The sequence below is a fragment of the Lytechinus pictus genome, chromosome 3, assembly GCF_037042905.1.
Source record: "Lytechinus pictus isolate F3 Inbred chromosome 3, Lp3.0, whole genome shotgun sequence".
NCBI classification, from domain to species: Eukaryota; Metazoa; Echinodermata; class Echinoidea; order Temnopleuroida; family Toxopneustidae; genus Lytechinus; species Lytechinus pictus.
In genome coordinates this window covers 10018702-10038472 of record NC_087247.1, presented here as the reverse complement: position 1 = coordinate 10038472, position 19771 = coordinate 10018702, and the positions used below count along the sequence as shown (strand labels likewise).

At 38.9% G+C, this 19771-nt stretch overlaps 1 protein-coding gene across 2 annotated transcripts in view; it reads right to left on the bottom strand.

The window, feature by feature from the left end:
• LOC129257852 (acylamino-acid-releasing enzyme-like) overlaps positions 1-15653 on the bottom strand; it is a 46866-nt gene extending 31213 nt beyond the window's left edge. The window contains exons 1-5 of one of the 2 annotated variants that reach the window (XR_010292904.1): positions 15441-15559; positions 6155-6399; positions 5675-5765; positions 4734-4809; positions 4107-4267 (exon numbers count right to left, since the gene is read on the bottom strand). Coding sequence is in view for 1 of the 2 variants with exons in the window: in XM_054896277.2 (XP_054752252.2) it covers positions 4107-4267; positions 4734-4809; positions 5675-5765; positions 6155-6399; positions 15441-15443 (576 nt within the window). In the remaining variant the exon portion in view is untranslated. Of the gene's footprint in view, positions 1-4106; positions 4268-4733; positions 4810-5674; positions 5766-6154; positions 6400-15440 lie in introns of both variants that reach the window. The other variant, XM_054896277.2, reaches the window with a different exon arrangement.
• Positions 15654-19771: the final 4118 nt, after the last annotated feature.

Sequence of the window (19771 nt, the reverse complement as noted above, 5' to 3'; positions counted from 1 at the left end):
TTATGCATGAAATCAAAAGTTTGCTCTAATTATTATAATGCCCCTGAAATGCTCATTTTTTGTTCACAGACTCTTTATCTGATAAGAATCTGATCAAATGTTCTTTAAAAAATTTCAACATCACATGTATTTTCTTATGTATTTTATTGTTTTTTTTTCAATGGAAATAGTTAGGGACTATATTTTGACCATAAACAAGGTGAAATTAATTTATTTTAATCAGTAAAGGGAAAAATAATGGCACATTTATGAATTATGGCTAAAAACACAATTTGCATTAGATTTGTACACGAATTCACGTTTTTGAGCAATTTTGGGTCTGCATGCACTTAAAAAATGTTGCGTAATTTCGGAACCGCATACCAGTGCCAATACCAGGGGGTCGCAATTTTGGTCTCAAAAGTTGCGTAAGACTCAAAAAAGGACATTCTGTGAGTGACGTGGTAAAAAAAATTTGCACAGCAGATTTATCGCGAAAAAAGACGAAGGGGGCTGAATCAGCCCATCCAGTCTTATTAGGGTTAAAAAAACATTCTACACTGATTTTTTTTAATATACATTTGATCAGAATTCCTGAATTAAAAAAAATAAATAGTTCAAGGGCTTTATTTATAGATTTGTATTTCATGCACTAAAATTGGTATAATTAATTCAAATGAAATAAAGCATATTGATTGAAATTAAGCTTTGAAACCCCATGTACGTCAATTTCTTCCATTGTGCAAATTCTCCTCGCCCCCCCTCGATTGACAAGACTACATGTATATGTTCATGTATTAGGAATAAAATGTCAAATTACTTATAAAGTGTTCGTTTTTTGTAGGCATTCAATTTCCATGAGTAATTTTGGGGGAAATATGAACTTTTCTGTTGGAAATTCATTAACAAAATTGTGGTCATTTCTTATTGAAAACATCAAGAGCCTAAATCATACTGTATTTAGTGGATGATTTAATCGATTTACAGAAAATTGCATCATTCGTTGGAAAAAAAAATGTTTTAAAACGATTTAAAACGTTTTAAAACAATAAAAAACGTTTTATTTGTTTTTTTTAATAAAAAACGTTTTTTATTACAACCCTGGAAATAATTGTGCAATATACAGTGCGTCCCAGAAAAAAAGGAAACCGGGATTCCCATGTCTTAATTCTTCAAAGGCAAATGAATTATTCATTTACATACTTATATAATTAAATTATTCCTCTTTATTTTGATACCCAATAAGAAACAAAAACTTCACGAATCAATGAGCATGATGAGTTTGAAATTTTCATTTAAAAACCAGGTTGCGCAGAAAAAAAGGACAAGATTGGTTTGTGCTTCTTCAACGATTGGCTCCTTAGCATTTCTTTTGTATTCTTTGTTAACATTCTCTCACTGATCCCTGAAATGAGAGTGGATTCAGATGCACAGGTGAGTTTCTGCGCAAATCATTTCTGACATGTCTCAATATTCATTGTTCGTTATCTGCAATACATGAACAATTTGCTAAGCTGTTGGTTTCAAATTAGCGATGAGATTCTAATCTTTCCATGAGTATCAAATTTATAGTAAAAGCATATACAATAATTCTGAATACGGGTTTCCTTTTTTGCAGGATGCACTGTGTAGCACAATTCATTCAAGAAAGATACCAAATATTCCACTGGCATAAATCCAAGCAGAGAACCCATTCTTCGGTGGGATTATCTATTGTTTCACCCCCCCCCCCCCCACTTGAATAGTATGACATCATGGATTTATGCCAATGAAATATTCATTGTATGGGATTCCAATCAAATCCTCCTTTCACTGTGGGAACTAGTGCTGTTGTCGGGAACAAAAATCCATGTCGACATGTCGCTTAAAAATTAATCCCGACATCGACAATGTCGACATGAAAAAGGGACTGTAATTTAGCCTAGGCTCCCTAATATAATCAAAAAATCATTCGATCATGAAACAACACTCTCAATCAAATGTATTCACCTTGACATGAGTGATATCCCCACACTAGATCTAGATCTATACAATACAGGCTCAGTTCGGGAAACATTTTCACTAAGCTAGAGTGAATTCACTTCCAAAATCACCGATTAATCCACATTTTTTTCTGGAGAATCAAGTTTTTGTACCACGATCCGGTCTCGAAAGCATTGCGCAATAACACTCGGAGCCAATTTGAGAATCACCAATTACAACAGTGATCATTACGTATTATACGCTGGTACACATGTGCTGCAAACGCAAGCTCCTCAAATTGACAATAAAAAATAATGAAAATCGACCGATAATTTCAGTATCACTTCCGCGGCGATCCGTGCAACGATCTCCAAACGAAGGAAGGGAAGTTTTCTGTGACTTCGTGATATGAAGTAAGCGCTCAATTGCGGCGGTCACAACTTTGACAAAAACACATGTTCGCTGCTGCTCACGTTTTTATGTGAAAAGTAATGCATTGAGGAGCAACGTATTATCAAGCACGGTGAATAGCGACGGGTACATATTTCCGTGGATGGGTACGGCGAATGCTACTACGCTACGCTCGCTATCGCGCTAGATATAGATCTAGAGTGATTGTCGGGATCGAGGGCGGCTCGATCGGGCAGGCCGGCCCCGCACTGACGTATTTCTGCTGCTGCGCAGCTCGCAGGTATTCTTTTTTCATTTAATGCGCTGCTAAGCTGAATAAACCTTTTAATCGCGTAAATGCTTCTATAACTAACTTTTCAGCTAAGCTTTACACTCGTGACTTTAGGCTAGACCCCTTTTTATTTTATGTTTACATGTCGATGTGGGTGCATGCATGTCGGCATGTCGGAAACATTGAAAATCCTTTGTATGTCGACATCAATATCGATATGAGGCCTATCGACAACAGCACTAGTGGGAACCTTTACAAAAATTATTTATAATCCATATTTGACTATTATTATTAAGAAACAATTATGCCAATGAAATATTCATTGTATGAACTTCCAATCAAATAATCTTTCCAATGTGGAAACCTTTAAAAAAAATAATTGCTTGTAATCTACATTTAACTATCAAGAAACAATATGAAGCACAATTGTCAAAGGCCCAGGTGGGGTCTGCAAACATGTTTATATTGGGGTCTAAATCAACGATTTAATTATCAGCCGCCAAAATGTAGCACAAATCTTTAACGGAAGATGGAATATTGACTTTCCTGGGACACACCAACAAAAAATCCAAAGTCAAATATTGAATATATTTATTGTCCGTTAAGGACATTTGTTTCACATCGGGCTTACAAATTACAATTACGATTGCATTTGCATATAGACAGAGTAACATAACATTACAATACTGGTGGGAGTACAAAGCTTAACTAATTTGTAGAGTAGTCGCAGAGAGCAATAATTTTTGAGAAAAATTCAAGTCTATTTGTTGATTACATATCACTGAAGAACTAGATCTAGTATGTTCTGCTATGATTTACATTTACACCAACGCTGTGAGTGAAAAATAGGCTGAATCACGAATCAAGTGTATTATCACTGCTAGGAAAAGACCCACCTACAAGTAGGAATTGCATGCTTACTTGGTTCTGTCTGATAGCTCATGTTTTACTATTATAATTTGGCACAGAATATTCACTTTAAAGGTAAATTCCAGTTGTGGGGACGATCTCAAAATGACTTTTTACAGAATTTAATATAATGATCACCAAAGTGTCTGTTTGTATGAATGAAAAATATGTGCCAAAGGATTCTGGAAGAAATTGTGTAATTGCTGAGAAGTAAGCAAAATAAGCGCGGATTCTGTCACTTCCTTCGGGTCTTTATTCCAGCAATAATAATACACTGTCCCACGTGTGCCTATCTGTGTTGGCGATCTTCAGTGTGATCGTTTTTTAGCTAAGATATTCTGATTTCACAAAGTTCAGTTTATGCAACTGTACCAGATCTAGATCCACGATGATATAGTAATACTTAACCTTGGTTTTACAGACTTTCTCACGAAATCAGTATTTTACTGCAACTATTGTCATTTAGCTTTAAGTACATTTCAGTGTTTATTTTCGAAAACATTTGTTTGAACTCATTTTATGACTGTCATCATGTTTTCACGTTGAAAATAATTTCGATAAAACATGTCTATACCTTAATTTCAGGATCCTTGTCTTTAGGATCTGCTTCCGAATTCTCACTCGAGCCCTTTTCTTTAGATTTGTCAAAGTAAGAGGCAGCTTTTGGTTGCTTCTTCTCTGCCACATACAATAGTTGGGATTCACATCTAGACCACGCCAAACATCCAAATTCACCTGATGACAAAAATAGAACAGAAGAAAATAAAAATTTTCTGAATACTTGGTAGTACATAATTATCACATCATATGAATATTAAATTTGTAATCATATCAGGCATCCTATGATCCAGGGGCCGCGGAATGGAAGGGGGCTTCAGCCCCCCCACTTTTTTCCAAAACCTTGTACAAAAACGTAAAAATGACCATACGATTGTGATTTTTTGCATGGTCAGCCCCCCCCCCACTTTTGGCTCAGCCCCCCCCCCCCCCCCACTTTGAAAACCGTTCTGCGGCCCCTGTGATCATAAACTGCTCTGAAATGTAACTTATTCCAATGATCAACTTCTATTTGAAAAGCAAAGATCTCAAATCATGGACAACTGTTTAAAGTTTAAGTGTATGACAATAAACTAATTTTTTTTACATCAAGTATCTACCTTCTTGTACTGGGATTTAAAAAAATATGATATCAATTACCCACCGTCTTCAAACACTTTGCCATGTTTGTCCTGGGCAGTCAGATTGATGTTATGAACCTTTTGAATACTGTTCCACACCTGCAAAACAAGTAAAACAAGACTACATTATTAAGATTTGATTCTGAAATGTTTACATTTCTTGGATCTGCAGCCTAAGGCTTTCATGAAAATGGAAAAACTTTTATATTTGTCGTTCAGTTGGTTTACAGCCTGTAGGGGCCATTCCATTAGCATGATTTGAAACCCTGACCTCTCTCTATCATTTGATTAGCGGCAAATAGGAAAGGTATTAGATGAAGTCAACAGCATTATGGCAATGTTTCGAATGGGGCGAAAGCGGGCATCTATTCAGATCGACCCCTTAATTTGAACATGTTTAAACTTCCTTGGGTACCTTCCCAATCAGAACGCACCTATTTCAAATTGCTCGGAAAACAGAAAGAACAGAAATGATTTATAAACGCAATTGTAGAATCGGCATAGGCATTTTTTTTTAGATGTAGTAATGGTGAAACAATAAAGATTAAATAAACTTGACATGGATGTGGTGTCACTAGAATTTTTTTTTATTCCTACAAACTAGTTGTTGCTCTCAAATGGTAAGAGTTTCATAATTTCCACAATCCTGCCTGAGCTGACAGGTTTGCCAAATCAAGGCAAGAGCAGCATAGTGGAAAAGGAACTTTAATAGACACTAACAGATGGCACTATAGATATATTAAACTTTGGCCAAACTAAAATTGAATCTTGACCATCTAACAACATCTGACAGAGGAATCATTAGATGAGGTTACTAATTATCACATTAAGATTAAACTCTCTCAAATCGTCACTCCTAAAAATGATACAAGGCATATTTCCAGGATGCATCCACCCAACTATCAGACCGATATTAAAATCTTCAGCAATCTATTCTGATGGTAAGAATAAGAATAATCATTACCTCTAGATACTGCTTCTCATCTCCCTTTTTATCCTTGACTTTCCTGAGCACAGCTTTGAACTTTCCAGATGGAGACCATTGTACCAGCTGCCTATTACAGATTTGAACAGGAAAATGAACTTTCTCCTATTTTGTTCTTATTGTATTTTGCACCTGCCATCCATATTGGATAAATCTTAAATTCTTATCATAGTGTATACCTTACATGATTTTGAACTTCTGACATTAAGACCTCATCATCTCTTGGGCTTTCAAAAAATATTATTTTGAATATGTGATTCCTAAAATAATTCCATTAATCAGTTCTGAAATGTACAGCCTATTTCCATTTTATTCACCTACGGTCTTGGAATGGTAACCCCTACAGAAAGCGGATTAATCAATCATGTTTCCCTGAATTAAATCAAATGAGAAATGAACAAGTTTGGTCATTTTAAGTAGGTTCTGAAATTTTTAAATATCAAAATCTTAGATTCTTACTCCGAGTTGAGTTCAGTGCTGGTCGCTGGATCGATGACGTTTCCTACTTGACCTTTGCTGTCGATAGTCACAATATGTGTCTTTCTAAACTTGACTGTAGTTTCTCTTTCCAAATCTCTTTGACTCCATGTTGAATGTACACTGAATAAACAGTCTCCAGTCTTTTGTATGGACGCAGATGAGAGAGTAGGAGCACTGGCACATTCTCTGTACACCGTCACTGCCCTCTCGGCTGATGGAAAATCCTGAAATTAAACAGATTGTTCCAGAGATAACATGGTGAAACCAACTGTTGACCAACACAATTGAGATTTGTTTTATAAGATAGGAGATAATCTTGAGGAACAGGTAGCCAAGAATTTGAACAAAATGGGACAAAAAGAAGGAACTAGAAAAATTATGAATTCATATTGAAGCTGTTAAAGGTTGCAATTGATGTGTGTCCAACAGCGCCTTCTTGAATCCTAGGAATGATTTACGTTTAGGAAAGAAAAGATTGATATGGAAGCAAAGAAATGCAAGAAAGGGTAAAGGAACTTTTTTGGAAGGAGTTTTAAAAATAAAGCCAAAATAAAGGAATGCATCAGGGGAAGGAAGGGAGGGAGGGAATAGAGAGAATGGGAAACAAAAATAATGATAATAATAATAACAGTATATTTACCCAGGTTAGCCACTTCAGTTCCGAAAACTGTTCTCCCAGCGGACCCTGCTTTTATTATTACCCCGCCTAAGCTAGGCTACCTATTCAGGTGCACACAGCTTTTTGAGGAATTACTTCCTGCCGGTACCCATTTACCTCACCTGGGTAGAGTGCAGCACACTGTGGATGAATTCCTTACAGAAGGAAACTACGCCATGGCTGGGATTCGAACCCACGACCCTCTGTTTCAAAGTCCGGAGACTAATCCACTGGGCCACGACGCTCCACAACAATTCTCCAAAAGAATACATCAAGACAAGTGAGGAAAGAGGGTGGATTGATAGGGGAACAAAGAAAGAAGAAAACAAACAAAAAAGAGGATACAGAAATACAGGTTTATGGGGAAACAAAAGAACAAATCAACATAATCAGGGATAAAACAATAGCATGATACTATTAGGAAGAAGTACAAGAAGCTGAAAGGCTAGGCAATGAGGCATCAAATCAGGGAAGGGGGTTCTCGTCAAACTGTGCACGGATCAAGCCATCAGCGACAGGTGGATAGCTTCAGTCTCTATTTGTTGCTAGTGTTCAGCTGAGACTACATCTGGCTCCAATAGCCACTAGAAGAAACAAAAAAAAGTTTTAAAATTTCTTAAGTCTCTTTAGAGCCTATCTTTAGTTTTGGTAAGTAAATCCCCCAAAAGTAAATGTCACCATTCCATTTTATTACTAGATTATATCAATGCACGTGCCCCAAAAGTTTGGATTAAGTTCGGATAAACCAGGGAAGTGGGAGTTGCGCGACAGCCGAAGTAAGTCACTGTTTTTTTCCTTTTAAGTTTATTTTTTTGGTGCATTTCAGCCAAAACGGAATAATAATCTTCATTTTGGTCCAATTCTCTTTATATATTTTTATGAAATAAAGACAAAAACCGATTAGCCCCAACGGGGGGATTTTGCATTGTTAACCCCTAATGGCGGCTGCACGATCGCAGGCCGTCTGTGTACGAGGAGAAATAAAAAATAAAATAAAAAATGTTAAAAACCTCCTCAAAACAGACAGAGAGCTGGCAGCCGTCTGTTTCGAGGAGGTTTTTTAACCGAGGCGAAGCGAAGCTTTCGGTCTAGCCTCTTAGTCTAGGCATGCAGACATATTCATTATTGTTGACAGTATGATGGGGTGTCCAAACTTCGCGGACTTTTCAAAAATATTCATCAGGCTTAAATTTGTTCACAAAATATTCATAATTTATACAAAACCAATTCAAGAAATAGTTACCACATTGACGGCAAGATCATAAACTATAAAATCATGGACGAAAATGTAAAGTAGGTCAAGGGGTTTCGCTGGTATCGCAATCTCAAAATTCTATTCCGATCGGCGAATGCGCGCTGCGCTGGAAAACCATTCTGAAAAAGTGTGACCTAACTTCGCGGACCAAAGTTTTTGTGGAGATTCAAACATAAACTCAAGCTCAAAAAGTGAAATATTTATATCAGATTGATGGCAAAATGCTATAGAATTGGTTCGTACCACATTTAACTCAAAATGGTGATATCGTGATGCTTGTTGAGAATATCAGATTTCTTCGAAACGGGCGCTAACGGTGACAAATTTGCCGATCTTTTGTCAATATTTTCATGAATACTGAACTCATCCTAAAGAAACTTACACCAAAGGGTAATTTTAGGTCGCTTTTGACGTTGATGATGTCAGATTTTAAGGATATTGGCTAGTTTTTTAGATAATGACCGTCCGCGGAGTTTGGACTCACATACATCATCATCATCATCATCGGTACAGGAAGGCGGTGGTGGCCTGTAATTACCAGTCACTCCATCTATGGTTTTAGTCTGGTAAATTTATTACTGTACGCATGCAGAGGAGCGGTAGTCATGGTAGATCAAAGCGATGATCCCACCAATATTTATCTACATGTATGCCTTTTAAATGATTCTGTTGTTGGCAAGACGACTGTACTTTCAGGGAGGCTATTCCAATCATCTATCACTCTTCTGCTAAAAGACTTGCTGCGAACGTCCAATTTATAGTACTCTTTCTGAAGCTTCAGGCAGTGTCCCCTTGTTGATCTACCTACTGATTTTGTGAAGAAGTGATCTTGGGGGGGATTGATAAGTCCATGCATGAACTGGTGCACGAAGATCATGTCTCCTCTTCTCCTCCTGTACAGCAGGAAGTACAAGTTCAATTCTTTAAGTCTGTCTTTATATGGGACGTTCTTCAGCTCTCTAACCAGCTTGGTTGCTCTTCTTTGGACCCTTTCGATCCTCCTTGCATCTTCTTTATATCTGCTATGCCAGAGGACATATATAATGTATATTCAAGGTGGGGTCTTATCATAGTTTTGAAGAGCAGAGGCAGAGTTGTCCTTGTGAGTTGAGTGAAGGTTCTTTTCATTATGGCGAGGAGTTGGTTTCCCTTGCTAACTGCTGATGACACATGCTGGTGAAATTTCAGCTGACAGTCTCCACTATTACACCGAGATCCTTTTCGGCTTCCACTACTTGCAAATCTTTCCCATGCATGTGGTAGCTTCTTTCAAGGTTTCTCCTGCCGATGTGCAGCACTTAGCATTTGTCATCATTGAAGGGTAATTGCCATCTCTCAGACCAGTCAATAAGGTTATTCAGGTCGTCTTGAAGACCACTCGTCTGTGAAGGTGTATTTCCAGTACTATAGAGTTTCGTGTCATCAGCAAATAATGCTACTCTGCTATTTATTACGTCAGATAGGAGGTCATTTATGTAGATCAAGAAAAAGACCGGTCCGAGGACACTTCCTTGCGTTTGCGGAATTCCACTTGTAACAGGTGACCAGTAGGATGATTTTTCATTAACAAAGACTCGTTGTACTTTTCCGATCAGAAATGCTCTAGGCCCTAATCCAGTTCAGGAGTTTACCTTCTATACCATGTGCCTTGTAGCTTGAGTAAGAGTCTTTGATAGGGAACGCTATCGAATGCCTTACGAAAATCAAGGTATAGGACATCGATCGTTTCTCCTTCATCTAACAACCTTGACCATTCCTCAAGAACATAAAGAATTTGAGTGGCACACATCCTTCTACCTCGAGCGAAGTTCGAGCAGGCTCCACTCCACTTCACTACCACTACACTATGCTCCACCTACCTGAACTTCAAGACCGTGAACTCGATCTGATATTCCGAGTCCTGTAAGTTAGAGCTCTGATCGGATCGGATGATCGGGGGCACATACTTATCCCTATGATCGGTATCGGTCGAAAATATCGGCAGCAAATATCGGATTTTGCTATTTGTTTATCAAGCACAATAAACAGACCCATATTGTCCTTAGCTGACCTGATTGTCCTTAGCTGACCCCATGCATTCCAAGCACTACTCACATATCGTATTCATCCCTTGGGAGTCTGGGTCTCACTGTCAAGCGAGGCAGTGATTTACGATAGTTCTACGCCGACATGACCCAGCTGGTTGGTATCACTACCAGCGTTAGAATAGATCCCCGCCCTCAGTACAGCACTTAAATGCCGTGCACTTATAATGTTGTAAATACGTCATCGCAAGCCAACGCCTGGCTGTCCACTAGAGAGAGGGAGAGGGAGGGGGAGAGGGAGCATCGGAGCTCATGTAATAAATACGCCAACGCAGACACTTTCCCCAATCCGATCCGCACAGAGAGTTAGAGAGAAGGTGAGAGAGAAGGGGACGGAGGGAGTTCTGAAAAAAAAGAGAGCAGAGAGTAAACCTCGTGGAATGTTGCCAACTTTCATCTGAGGGTATTTAAAATTTGATCAGTTCTGACGGAAAAGAAAGGTCTGATTTTTTTTTGGTATGAAGTCATTGTTTCTTGTTGGTTGTTTCGTTGTTGCTTTTTTTCGTTAATCATGAAAATAGGAATTAAATGTTGAAGTAACAGCCTCGGTGTCATATAATCATCAATGAAAATACCATATTTTGTATTAAAAGTAGTGGCGGCATCGGGCGATCGGGGGCGGGATGGGGTCGGGATTCGAATAAAAAATGAAGTCCATAATCCCGTAATTCAAAAAAAAAAAAAAATCTTGTCTGCCCTCGGCTCACCCCAACATTTTTTATTATGACTTGAGGTGGGATGAAGGAGAGAAAGAGGAGCAGATACTGTTTTTTTTTTGTTTTTTTTGCTCTTTGCTAGAGGTTTCAAATATGTCTACATGAATATTTAATGTCCATATTGATATTCACTGAAGAGAGTAACTATGGATTTCAATACAAGAATGAAAGACTTGCAATACTTGAAAATCCAAAGAGAATATTTCAGAGATAATTGGTAATTTACCATCACTCAGAAACGTTCTCGAATTGTTTTTCTCCTCTCTTACACTCTGCTTCATTCAAGTTATCATGAATCAACTAAGTTCTCTCGTTCTCTTTTAACAACTCATTCATGAAGTATTATTTGAGACTGACACACAGGTGGAGCATTTCACTTGAAAAAAATTAATCCCTTGCCCACACCATGTCCCCACCCCCACTTGTGGCACTGCCCACGATGCTACACATCTATTTCAAAAAAAAATATTTTGCAAAATATTTCATTTGAAATACCTTTCAAAATTACAAATTTTTATCATTTGAACCTACATGTATAACTGGGTCTATTTTTTTAGACTAACCGAGAAAGTACTGATGAAGGCGGCGCGTGTTGGAATGTCTTTTGATTGTGTGAGGGGGATATAAAAAAGGTTGCATTGTTTGAAACTTGAAAGGAATTCTCCGGCTCACACCCCCTACCTTTCTCTCTCTCTCCCTCATGGGGGAGGGGTCAATTTATTTCTGAAGTCACGACCTTTCCTGATATGGGAACCACGTGGCTTTTTCTGTTTCCCCGAAGGTTTTATTGGCTTTCGAAGCCGAAGGTCCAATCAGCTCAAGTGAGCTGGTTGTGTGTTTACTTTCTGTTTTGAGCACGCAGACAATGACTTATTTTGTGTATCGAGGGCAAGGTCGAGTGGGATTAACATTTTCGGAGCTCTTTCGTGTTGTTGTGTAACTGTGAATGTGATACAATCATTGATAATTTTTCAAAAATTACCTCGGTAGCATCATTTTTAAACCTGTATCAAGTATTAAAAAACTGTTGTCATCATTGTTTTCTTGTCATTTTGTTATTATTACTTGGGTATCTGAGCTATAATCCCAACGTCATAATCGGGATCTGCCGAACATTCACTTTAGTGTAAATTTTGCTGATTGATTGGCGGGCACGCCATTTAAACCATTCGACCAATCAATGTGTACTCCCATGCAGGCCTAAAAGTTATATTAACACAAGCGAAAATAAAAGGCAAGAGAAAGTAAATGACCGAAATTAACATTGGAGTTTTCACGCTTTGCGAGATTGGTTGCTTCTTTTCCCAACTTTGCTAACAGATCACATGTGTGGATGTTTGTGTGTGAAAATGTGGGATGATGGAAAAAATCAGGGGGGAAAAAACTCTTCATTCTGACCCTCTGACATGTGGCACCGTAAGTTGGAGCTAGCTCGTAAATTTTGGCGAAGCCCTGTCCTCCCTGCTTGGAATTGACCAATGAGAATCGTTCCCTCTAATTTCCATTCACGGTACTCGATGCTTATTGGATTTATCATCTGACAAGATCTCCTTCATACATGTATAAAGTTGTTTACAAAACCACTGGAGCGTAATGCCCACCAGTCGATTAGGGGGATTTTCTCAAGTGGATGTTTCCAAAATATCAAAGTTGTCGATGAAGGAGATGTGGGTAGGAAAGGGTGTTCATATTTGTTAGGGACGCACCATTAGAGATATCCAGGGAAGGGGGCTGGAAGTTTGAAAAAAACTTCACTTGCTAAATGAGCAACAGCAAAAAATTGACTCAACATCAGAGTAAAAAAAAAAAAACTTGGTCCACTGACAAATCTTTTCAAAGGCGAAAAAAACCCTTGTCTCAATGGAGTATGGGGGAAAAAATGCTCAAAAAAAGTAAAAAAAAATTGCATGAACTCAAACTTCCAGCTTCCCCCTCCCCCTGGTATCTGTCCCTTACGGAAGATGAATATTCAGGGAGATGTGTACCAGCCATGATCCTTCTACTTTTCTTTCCTATCATTTATCGTCACCAACATAATGTTCATACCTACAGCAGTATTGTTTAACTCGAAAACTCATACTAAGTTTATGTATTAGTCGGGGAAATAAACAAATCCCCTACTGACCTATGAGACTAAAAATTGCAATGAATAAGCCCACTTTTCTATGTCGACTAATAGTCGCACAGTTCAATGAAAATAAGAACAGAAGGGAACAGATAAACATTGATACTCTATTAAAAAGCATGCAATTTTCGTTTCTTATAAGACGCACAAAAATAATTCAATGCCAGCATGTTTTGTTCTACGCACATCACTACCCTGTCCCCGGACTCCCTATTGCTACGATCTGGCATTATTTCAAAGTAACACCTAACATAAACCATTACTCTCATTCCTTTCAGCCCCCTCCCCGTATGGTACCGAAAGTCAATCTCTCTCCCCATCTCTCCCTCTCGAGCTAACTGAATCGTTTGAATTCCCAGGTCATCATATCAGGACGGCCAGCATGGAGCTCCACCAAGCACCTACATGTAGTATACCCAGTTGTTGTGTGTCCGGACAGGTTGTGTGTCCGGACGATCAATTTTAGAAAGTCATTTGTAAAAAATTACAAGCGAAGTTACATCAATTTTTAGTACAAAATGTTAGAAAATATTATAGAGAACAAAATAGAGGATGATTACAACTATTGAATTTATATTTTTAGTGTAATCTTAAGACAAAAAAGAAGGCTTCAAAAATATAAAGTGTCCGGACACCCGACCCCCCATCCTACCTCGATGTGATGTTGCATGCGTACACGTGGTCTTTTTTTTTTTTAGTTTTGTGTTTCCTCCGATCCTTCGCTGCATTCATATCACATTATCACACCCATGGCATGCACAATCCACGACTTCAAGGAATATATGCACTGGTTTTAATCAGTATCACAAACAAGTTGGATTTATACCGAGATTTATAATGGGAATAAAGTATAAAGGTACAGTTTTTGTGTGTTTGTGATTTAAGTTGGAAACTTTGAAATCTATTCTAATTGTAACATGTACAAACTAAAAATTTGAATGGGTGGTCATGAATAAATACTTTACTTTATGGACAATAAAGTTATTCAATTTAAAATGACATGAAGCACCCCCCCCCCCCAAGTAACGTTTTAAACAAATGCAAATGAGGAATGAGAAAGAATAGGGAATGATTTTCAAAAGCTGAGAGCGAGAGATTGAATTGATAACTTGAGGAAATGGAGGTAAAACATGAAAACATATAGTCAAGAAAGGAAAGACCCCTCTTCACTTGCTTGCACAGCCTTAAATAACCGCTCACCTTACTGCCTCAAAGACGAAAATGTAAACATGCTTTTCATATTCTTAGACTGATTAAAAACATAAACATGCTTTCAAAACACATCAAGTTTCCTTTTATTTTTCGAAATCATATTACAGAAAGTGAAATAACAATTGAGAACGTGAAACAAAACAGAGAAAATGATGGGCTCAGAATTTGGAGGTCGCGATAACATTCTTGTGCATGGTGGTGGAAGTTATTTACGAGCGTAGTCGGCCAACTGGGGCTAGCTGGGCAGAAAAAAGTGAACTGTAAATCTTTGTTTTTTAGAAGAATGTGGAATGATTGTGGGGCACGCGACTCCAATTAATCCGCGGTTTTCTGCATGGCAACAGGTATTTTTTATCTTTATTTGTGGTAACCCCGGAGCAATGATGACCTCAGTTAAGGACATCAAAACATCCATTTCACTGTTGCAGTCATATCGGCTTGCAGCACGGCAGCCGACCAAGAGCTAACACAGCGAGCGCACAGCAGCTACGGCCGGCTAGCGCAGCCAACTTTGGCCCGGCGCGGTGCGGGGAATTTCGCAACCGATCATAACGATACATTTGCTATGATCGTTGATCGGCATGAAACGATCAATCAGCATTGATTAGATCGAGATCGGCCGCCGATCCGAGAATCGGTTACAGGGTCACAAAGGTGGGATTTTATGGGGGGGGGAATAGAAAATTCATGCAACATCACAATCTTTAAAAAAAACTAATAATAATATTCTTACTTTACTCAAAGTTTCACTTCTTTTCCATGCTTCTATCAGTCTCAAAATTGGTGATTTAGAGCCAACATGAAGTTCCTCACACGTACTACGTATAAATTAATTCGCTGCCGATTTCAAAACATCGCATGCGCGAGGGTCCGAGCTCGGACCGGACCCGGTACCTCGCGCATATAGCATCCGCATGCAATGTTTTGAAATCGGCAGCGAATAATTTATATGTACACTACTCAAAACGTGCAAATCATGTGTAAGAAAAAACAAAGAGAATAGCCTAGGAGCAAAGTAGAGTTACCCGCGCCGCGCCGCCGGTCCCCGGGGCCGGTCCGAGTGCCTGCCGGCTGCCTGCGTCTGCCTTCGCACGTTCCAGATCCGATTGAACGAGCGCGAGCAGGGAACCGGGCATTTCACCAGGTGAAGCAATTGAGCAAACGTTGCATAGAGACTGATCGAGAAAAGCCAAAAGGTTTATTTTATTTACTCACCATATTACCTAATAAAAGACGCTGAGCTGAGCCTGAAAAATTAAAATCTAACACTTCGTAATTTACTTTCCTTGAAAAAAAGACTGTCGAGACGGACGGTGTTGAGGATAACACAAATGAAATGTGAAAAAGTGCTGTGTCAAAGCCAGAGAGGTGGAGAAATTATAGCCTAGACTAGAGTGATGATATTTTTATCAAAAAAATTATCATCACGGAGTCCTCTAGCTCTTGGCTAGATAAATTAACGGTCACGGGAGCGTTTCATCAACTTTTGAAGAGTTTAGTTGCAAAAGGGGTTAGGTCCACAATTAGACCATTCCGAGAAAAACCATGTTTTTTATTCTCACTTATTGCAATATTATTATGAGAAACTAAAATGCCACGATGTACTACCCTATCATATGAACATAAAATTGGGTATAAAAGAAATATACCTGTCTTAATTTTTTTCTATATATTTTAGAAAAAAATATCATTGTGGACCTAACCCCTTTTGCAACTAAACTGAAATGGACCTAACCCCTTTTGAAAAAAAAAGTGATTTTTCTTTGCCACTTTCATTCACATTTTCATTTGAATTTCAAATTTTCTTTGGTATCATCAGAGTGACTAAAAATTTAGAGGTTTAGAGACAGAAAACAATAACAATCAAATTTGATGAAAAATGGACCTAACCCCTTTTGCAAGTGAGCTCTTCATTTTTGTCCGACAAGTTGTCAGATCCGACAACTTTCCTTGATTCTGATTGGCTGAGAAGCATGCATGGTAACCCTCGGATAAAATGCCTATAAAATGAGACTTGTGGAATTAAATGTCTGACGTGTCCTTTCCCAGGGCTATTGTATCTACTTGACGAAACTGCAAGACATTTTCAATTGTCAATTTGTTTTTTGCCTTATTTTATTTTCGCAGAACATAATAAAATGGTCGTGAATAATTACAATGACATTTGCAAATGAAACTTATACAAACCATATTAAATAGAGATAGGTACAATGTAAGATATTTTTCCATAAGTAAAACAGATTATTAAATAAAGCAAATTAAAATTCACATTGTAAAGATCTGAGAAAATAGAGGGATCCACTAAAAATCACATGCTTGTAGTGTGTGGACCCCACTAAAAAAATATTAATTATGCTTAGAGACTTAGAGTGTATCCCGTTTTTATGTCTAAATTGCCCAGCCCCCCAAAAAGAAATCAGCTCACGCTCGCATAATTTAATATCATGCTCATGGATACCAGAAACTATTGGAATGTTCCGTTCTCAGGTCTAAAACTAATAGGCCCTACTTTGTTTTTAATCGAAATGTGCGAAGGCTGTCCAGTTTTTCGATGTCGGAATATTTAAACAAACAAAAAATACAGGTCGAGCTACACTGCTCTCATCAATAAATTAAATACCTATCCTAGATTATAGATGGTCGGAAAGTAAAAAAATTGCAGTTTGCGCTTCGTGCTCTCATTATTTGATTGGTGATCAGATATGCAGGTGCGTATTCTGTGGGTGCTTTCTGGGCCCGGGCCCCGGGTAGGCGAAAAAGGGGGTGCCAAAAAGAAGAAGAAAAGAGATAGGAAAAGAAAAGGACGGAAAGAAGAAGAGAAAGATAAAAAAAGGAGAAAGAAAAGAAAAAAAGAAGAGGGAAGGTGGTGCAGAATTATTGATAGAACTAGGGGAGCGCCGAATAGATGTTACACCTAGGGGGGCCGAATTGATGTTCGACATAGGGGGGCACCGAATTGATGTTTTACCTAGGGGCGCCAAATTGATTTTAGACATAGGGGGCGCCGAATTGAAGTTGGACATAGGGGCGCCGAATTGATCTTCAACCTAGGGGTGCCAAATTGATGTTCTACCAAGGGGCGCCGAATTAGAGTTTGATATGGGGGCGCCGAATTGATGTTCGACATACGGGGCGCCGAATCGATGTTCGACATAGGGGGCGCCGTATTGAAGTTCGATATAGGAGTGCCGAATTGATCTTCATCCTAGGGGGGCGCCGAATTTATGTTCTACCAAGCCGGGGCGCCGAATTTATGTTCGACCTAAGAGCTAGGGCACCGAACTGATGTTCGACCTAGTGGCGCCGAGTTGATGTTCTACCTAGGGGCGCCGAATTCATGTTCAACATAGGGGGCGCCGAATTGATGTTTTACTTAGGGGCGCCGAATTGATCTTCAACATAGGGGGCGCCGAATTGATGTTTTACTTAGGGGCGCCGAATTGATCTTCAACATAGGGGGCGCCGAATTGATGTTGGGCATAGGGGCGCCGAATTGATCTTCAACCTAGGGGTGCCGAATTGATGTTGTACCAAAGGGTGCCGAATTTATGTTCGACCTAAGAGGGCGCCGAACTGATGTTCGACCTAGGGGCGCCGAATTGATGTTCTACCTAGGGGCGCCGAATTGATGTTCAACATAGGGGGCGCCGAATTTATGTTTTACTTAGGGGCGCCGAATTGATCTTCGACCTAGGGGGTGCTGAATTAATGTTCTACCTAGGGGCGTCGAAATTATGTTCGACATAGGGGGGGGGCCGAATCGATGTTCAACCTAGGGAGGGCGCCGAATCGATGTTCGACCTAGGAGCGCCGACTTGATGTTCTAACTATGGGCGCTGAAATTATTTCGACATAGGGGGCGCCGAATTTATGTTCTACTCAGGGGCGCCGAATCGATGTTCGACATAGGAGCACCAATTTGAAGTTTGTCCCGAGGCGTCAAACTCATGCTCAACCAAAGGAGGGGGCGCCAAATTCATGTTTCACGTGAGTTTGGCGCTCGCCTCAAATGCATAGTTAGATGCCCATCCTGTTTATGATTACCAAAAGTGCTTAGAAAGTCAAAATTTTAGGTCAGAATATCAAAACTTTAATCTCGCTCTTCGCGTTTGCATCATTGTTTAGTAAGGTGACGATCGATCCTCTTCATGATTAGATAAGTGCTTAGAATGTCCAACTTTATCTTTGGGTCGAAATGGGTCGAAATATCAAAAAATTTCAGCTCGCGCTTTGCGCTCGTATCAATTATTTAGATAGATACCCATCCTATTCATGATCACAAAAAGTGCTTAAAATGTCCAGCTTCGGGTCGGAAATAAAACAAAATTCAGCTCGCGGTTTGCGCTTGCATAAAATGTTGAGATAGATACCCATCCAGTTCTTGATTACCAAAAGTGCTTACAGACTTTCCAAATTTGAGGTCAGGATATCAACAAGTTTCAGCTCGCGTTTCGCACTTGCATCAATTGTTTAGATATACGTATACCCATCATGATCACGGTTACAAAAAATGCTTAGAATATCCGATCAAAAAACATAATTATAGCCCCCCCCCCCTCCTATTTGCGAAAGGTGAATCCGCCCCTGGTAAAGAAATGTCAGCTCCCGCTCACCTAATTTTAGTAGGGCCTACTCTGATGAGAAATTGAAACCCCAAAGTGCTTAAAATTCTTTGCTTTCAAGCAGAGGCGTCGATCATGGGGGGGGGGGGGCAGGGGGGGCAACCGCCCCACCAATGAAAATATTGGGGGGCAAACATATCGTTTTGCCCCCCCAATAATTCCGCATGTGCAAAAAATAAAATAAGATTGTAATGTTACACAGAAATTAGCAAGCGAGATTGAGATACACAACTCGTTCTTCATCTAAAATCGTGCTCAAAATGTCCGGTTTTCAGATTAGAATATAAAAAAATTTCAGCTCGCGCTTCGCGCTCGCATCCTTTCTGTAGCAAAAACCCATACTTTTCATGATTGAATAGGTGAATAGAATGTCCCGTTTTCAGTTCTATACCTCAAAAGAACTCCCACTTCGATTTGCAATAATCTTTTGTTGGATATATTTCTTGCTCTTTATTAAAAACGTCAATTAAACTCTTTTTTTTTTAGATCAAAATATCAAAATTTTCAGCTCGCGCTTCACGCTCGCATCTATTATTTTTTAAATTTTTTAAAATTTAATTTGTTGGTGAGATGTGTGTGTGTGTGAGAGGGTGTGTGTGTATATATATATATATATATATATATATATATATATATATATATATGTATGTATATACAGTATATATATATATAAATGTGTAAAGTTATATAAAGGTATATATATATATAATCTATATATATATACATATAGGCATATTTGTGTGTGTGTGTGTGTGTGTGTGTTTGAGTCTGTTTGTTTTGTGTGATCGAGCGCCTTTGGAAAGTTGATTCATGATTTTGCCCCCCCCCCCAATCTGAAAAATGGATCGACGCCCCTGCTTTCAAGGGGTCGTTTCATAAAGCTGATCGTAAGAGCGACTTTAAGAACGACTGGTGATCCTTTCT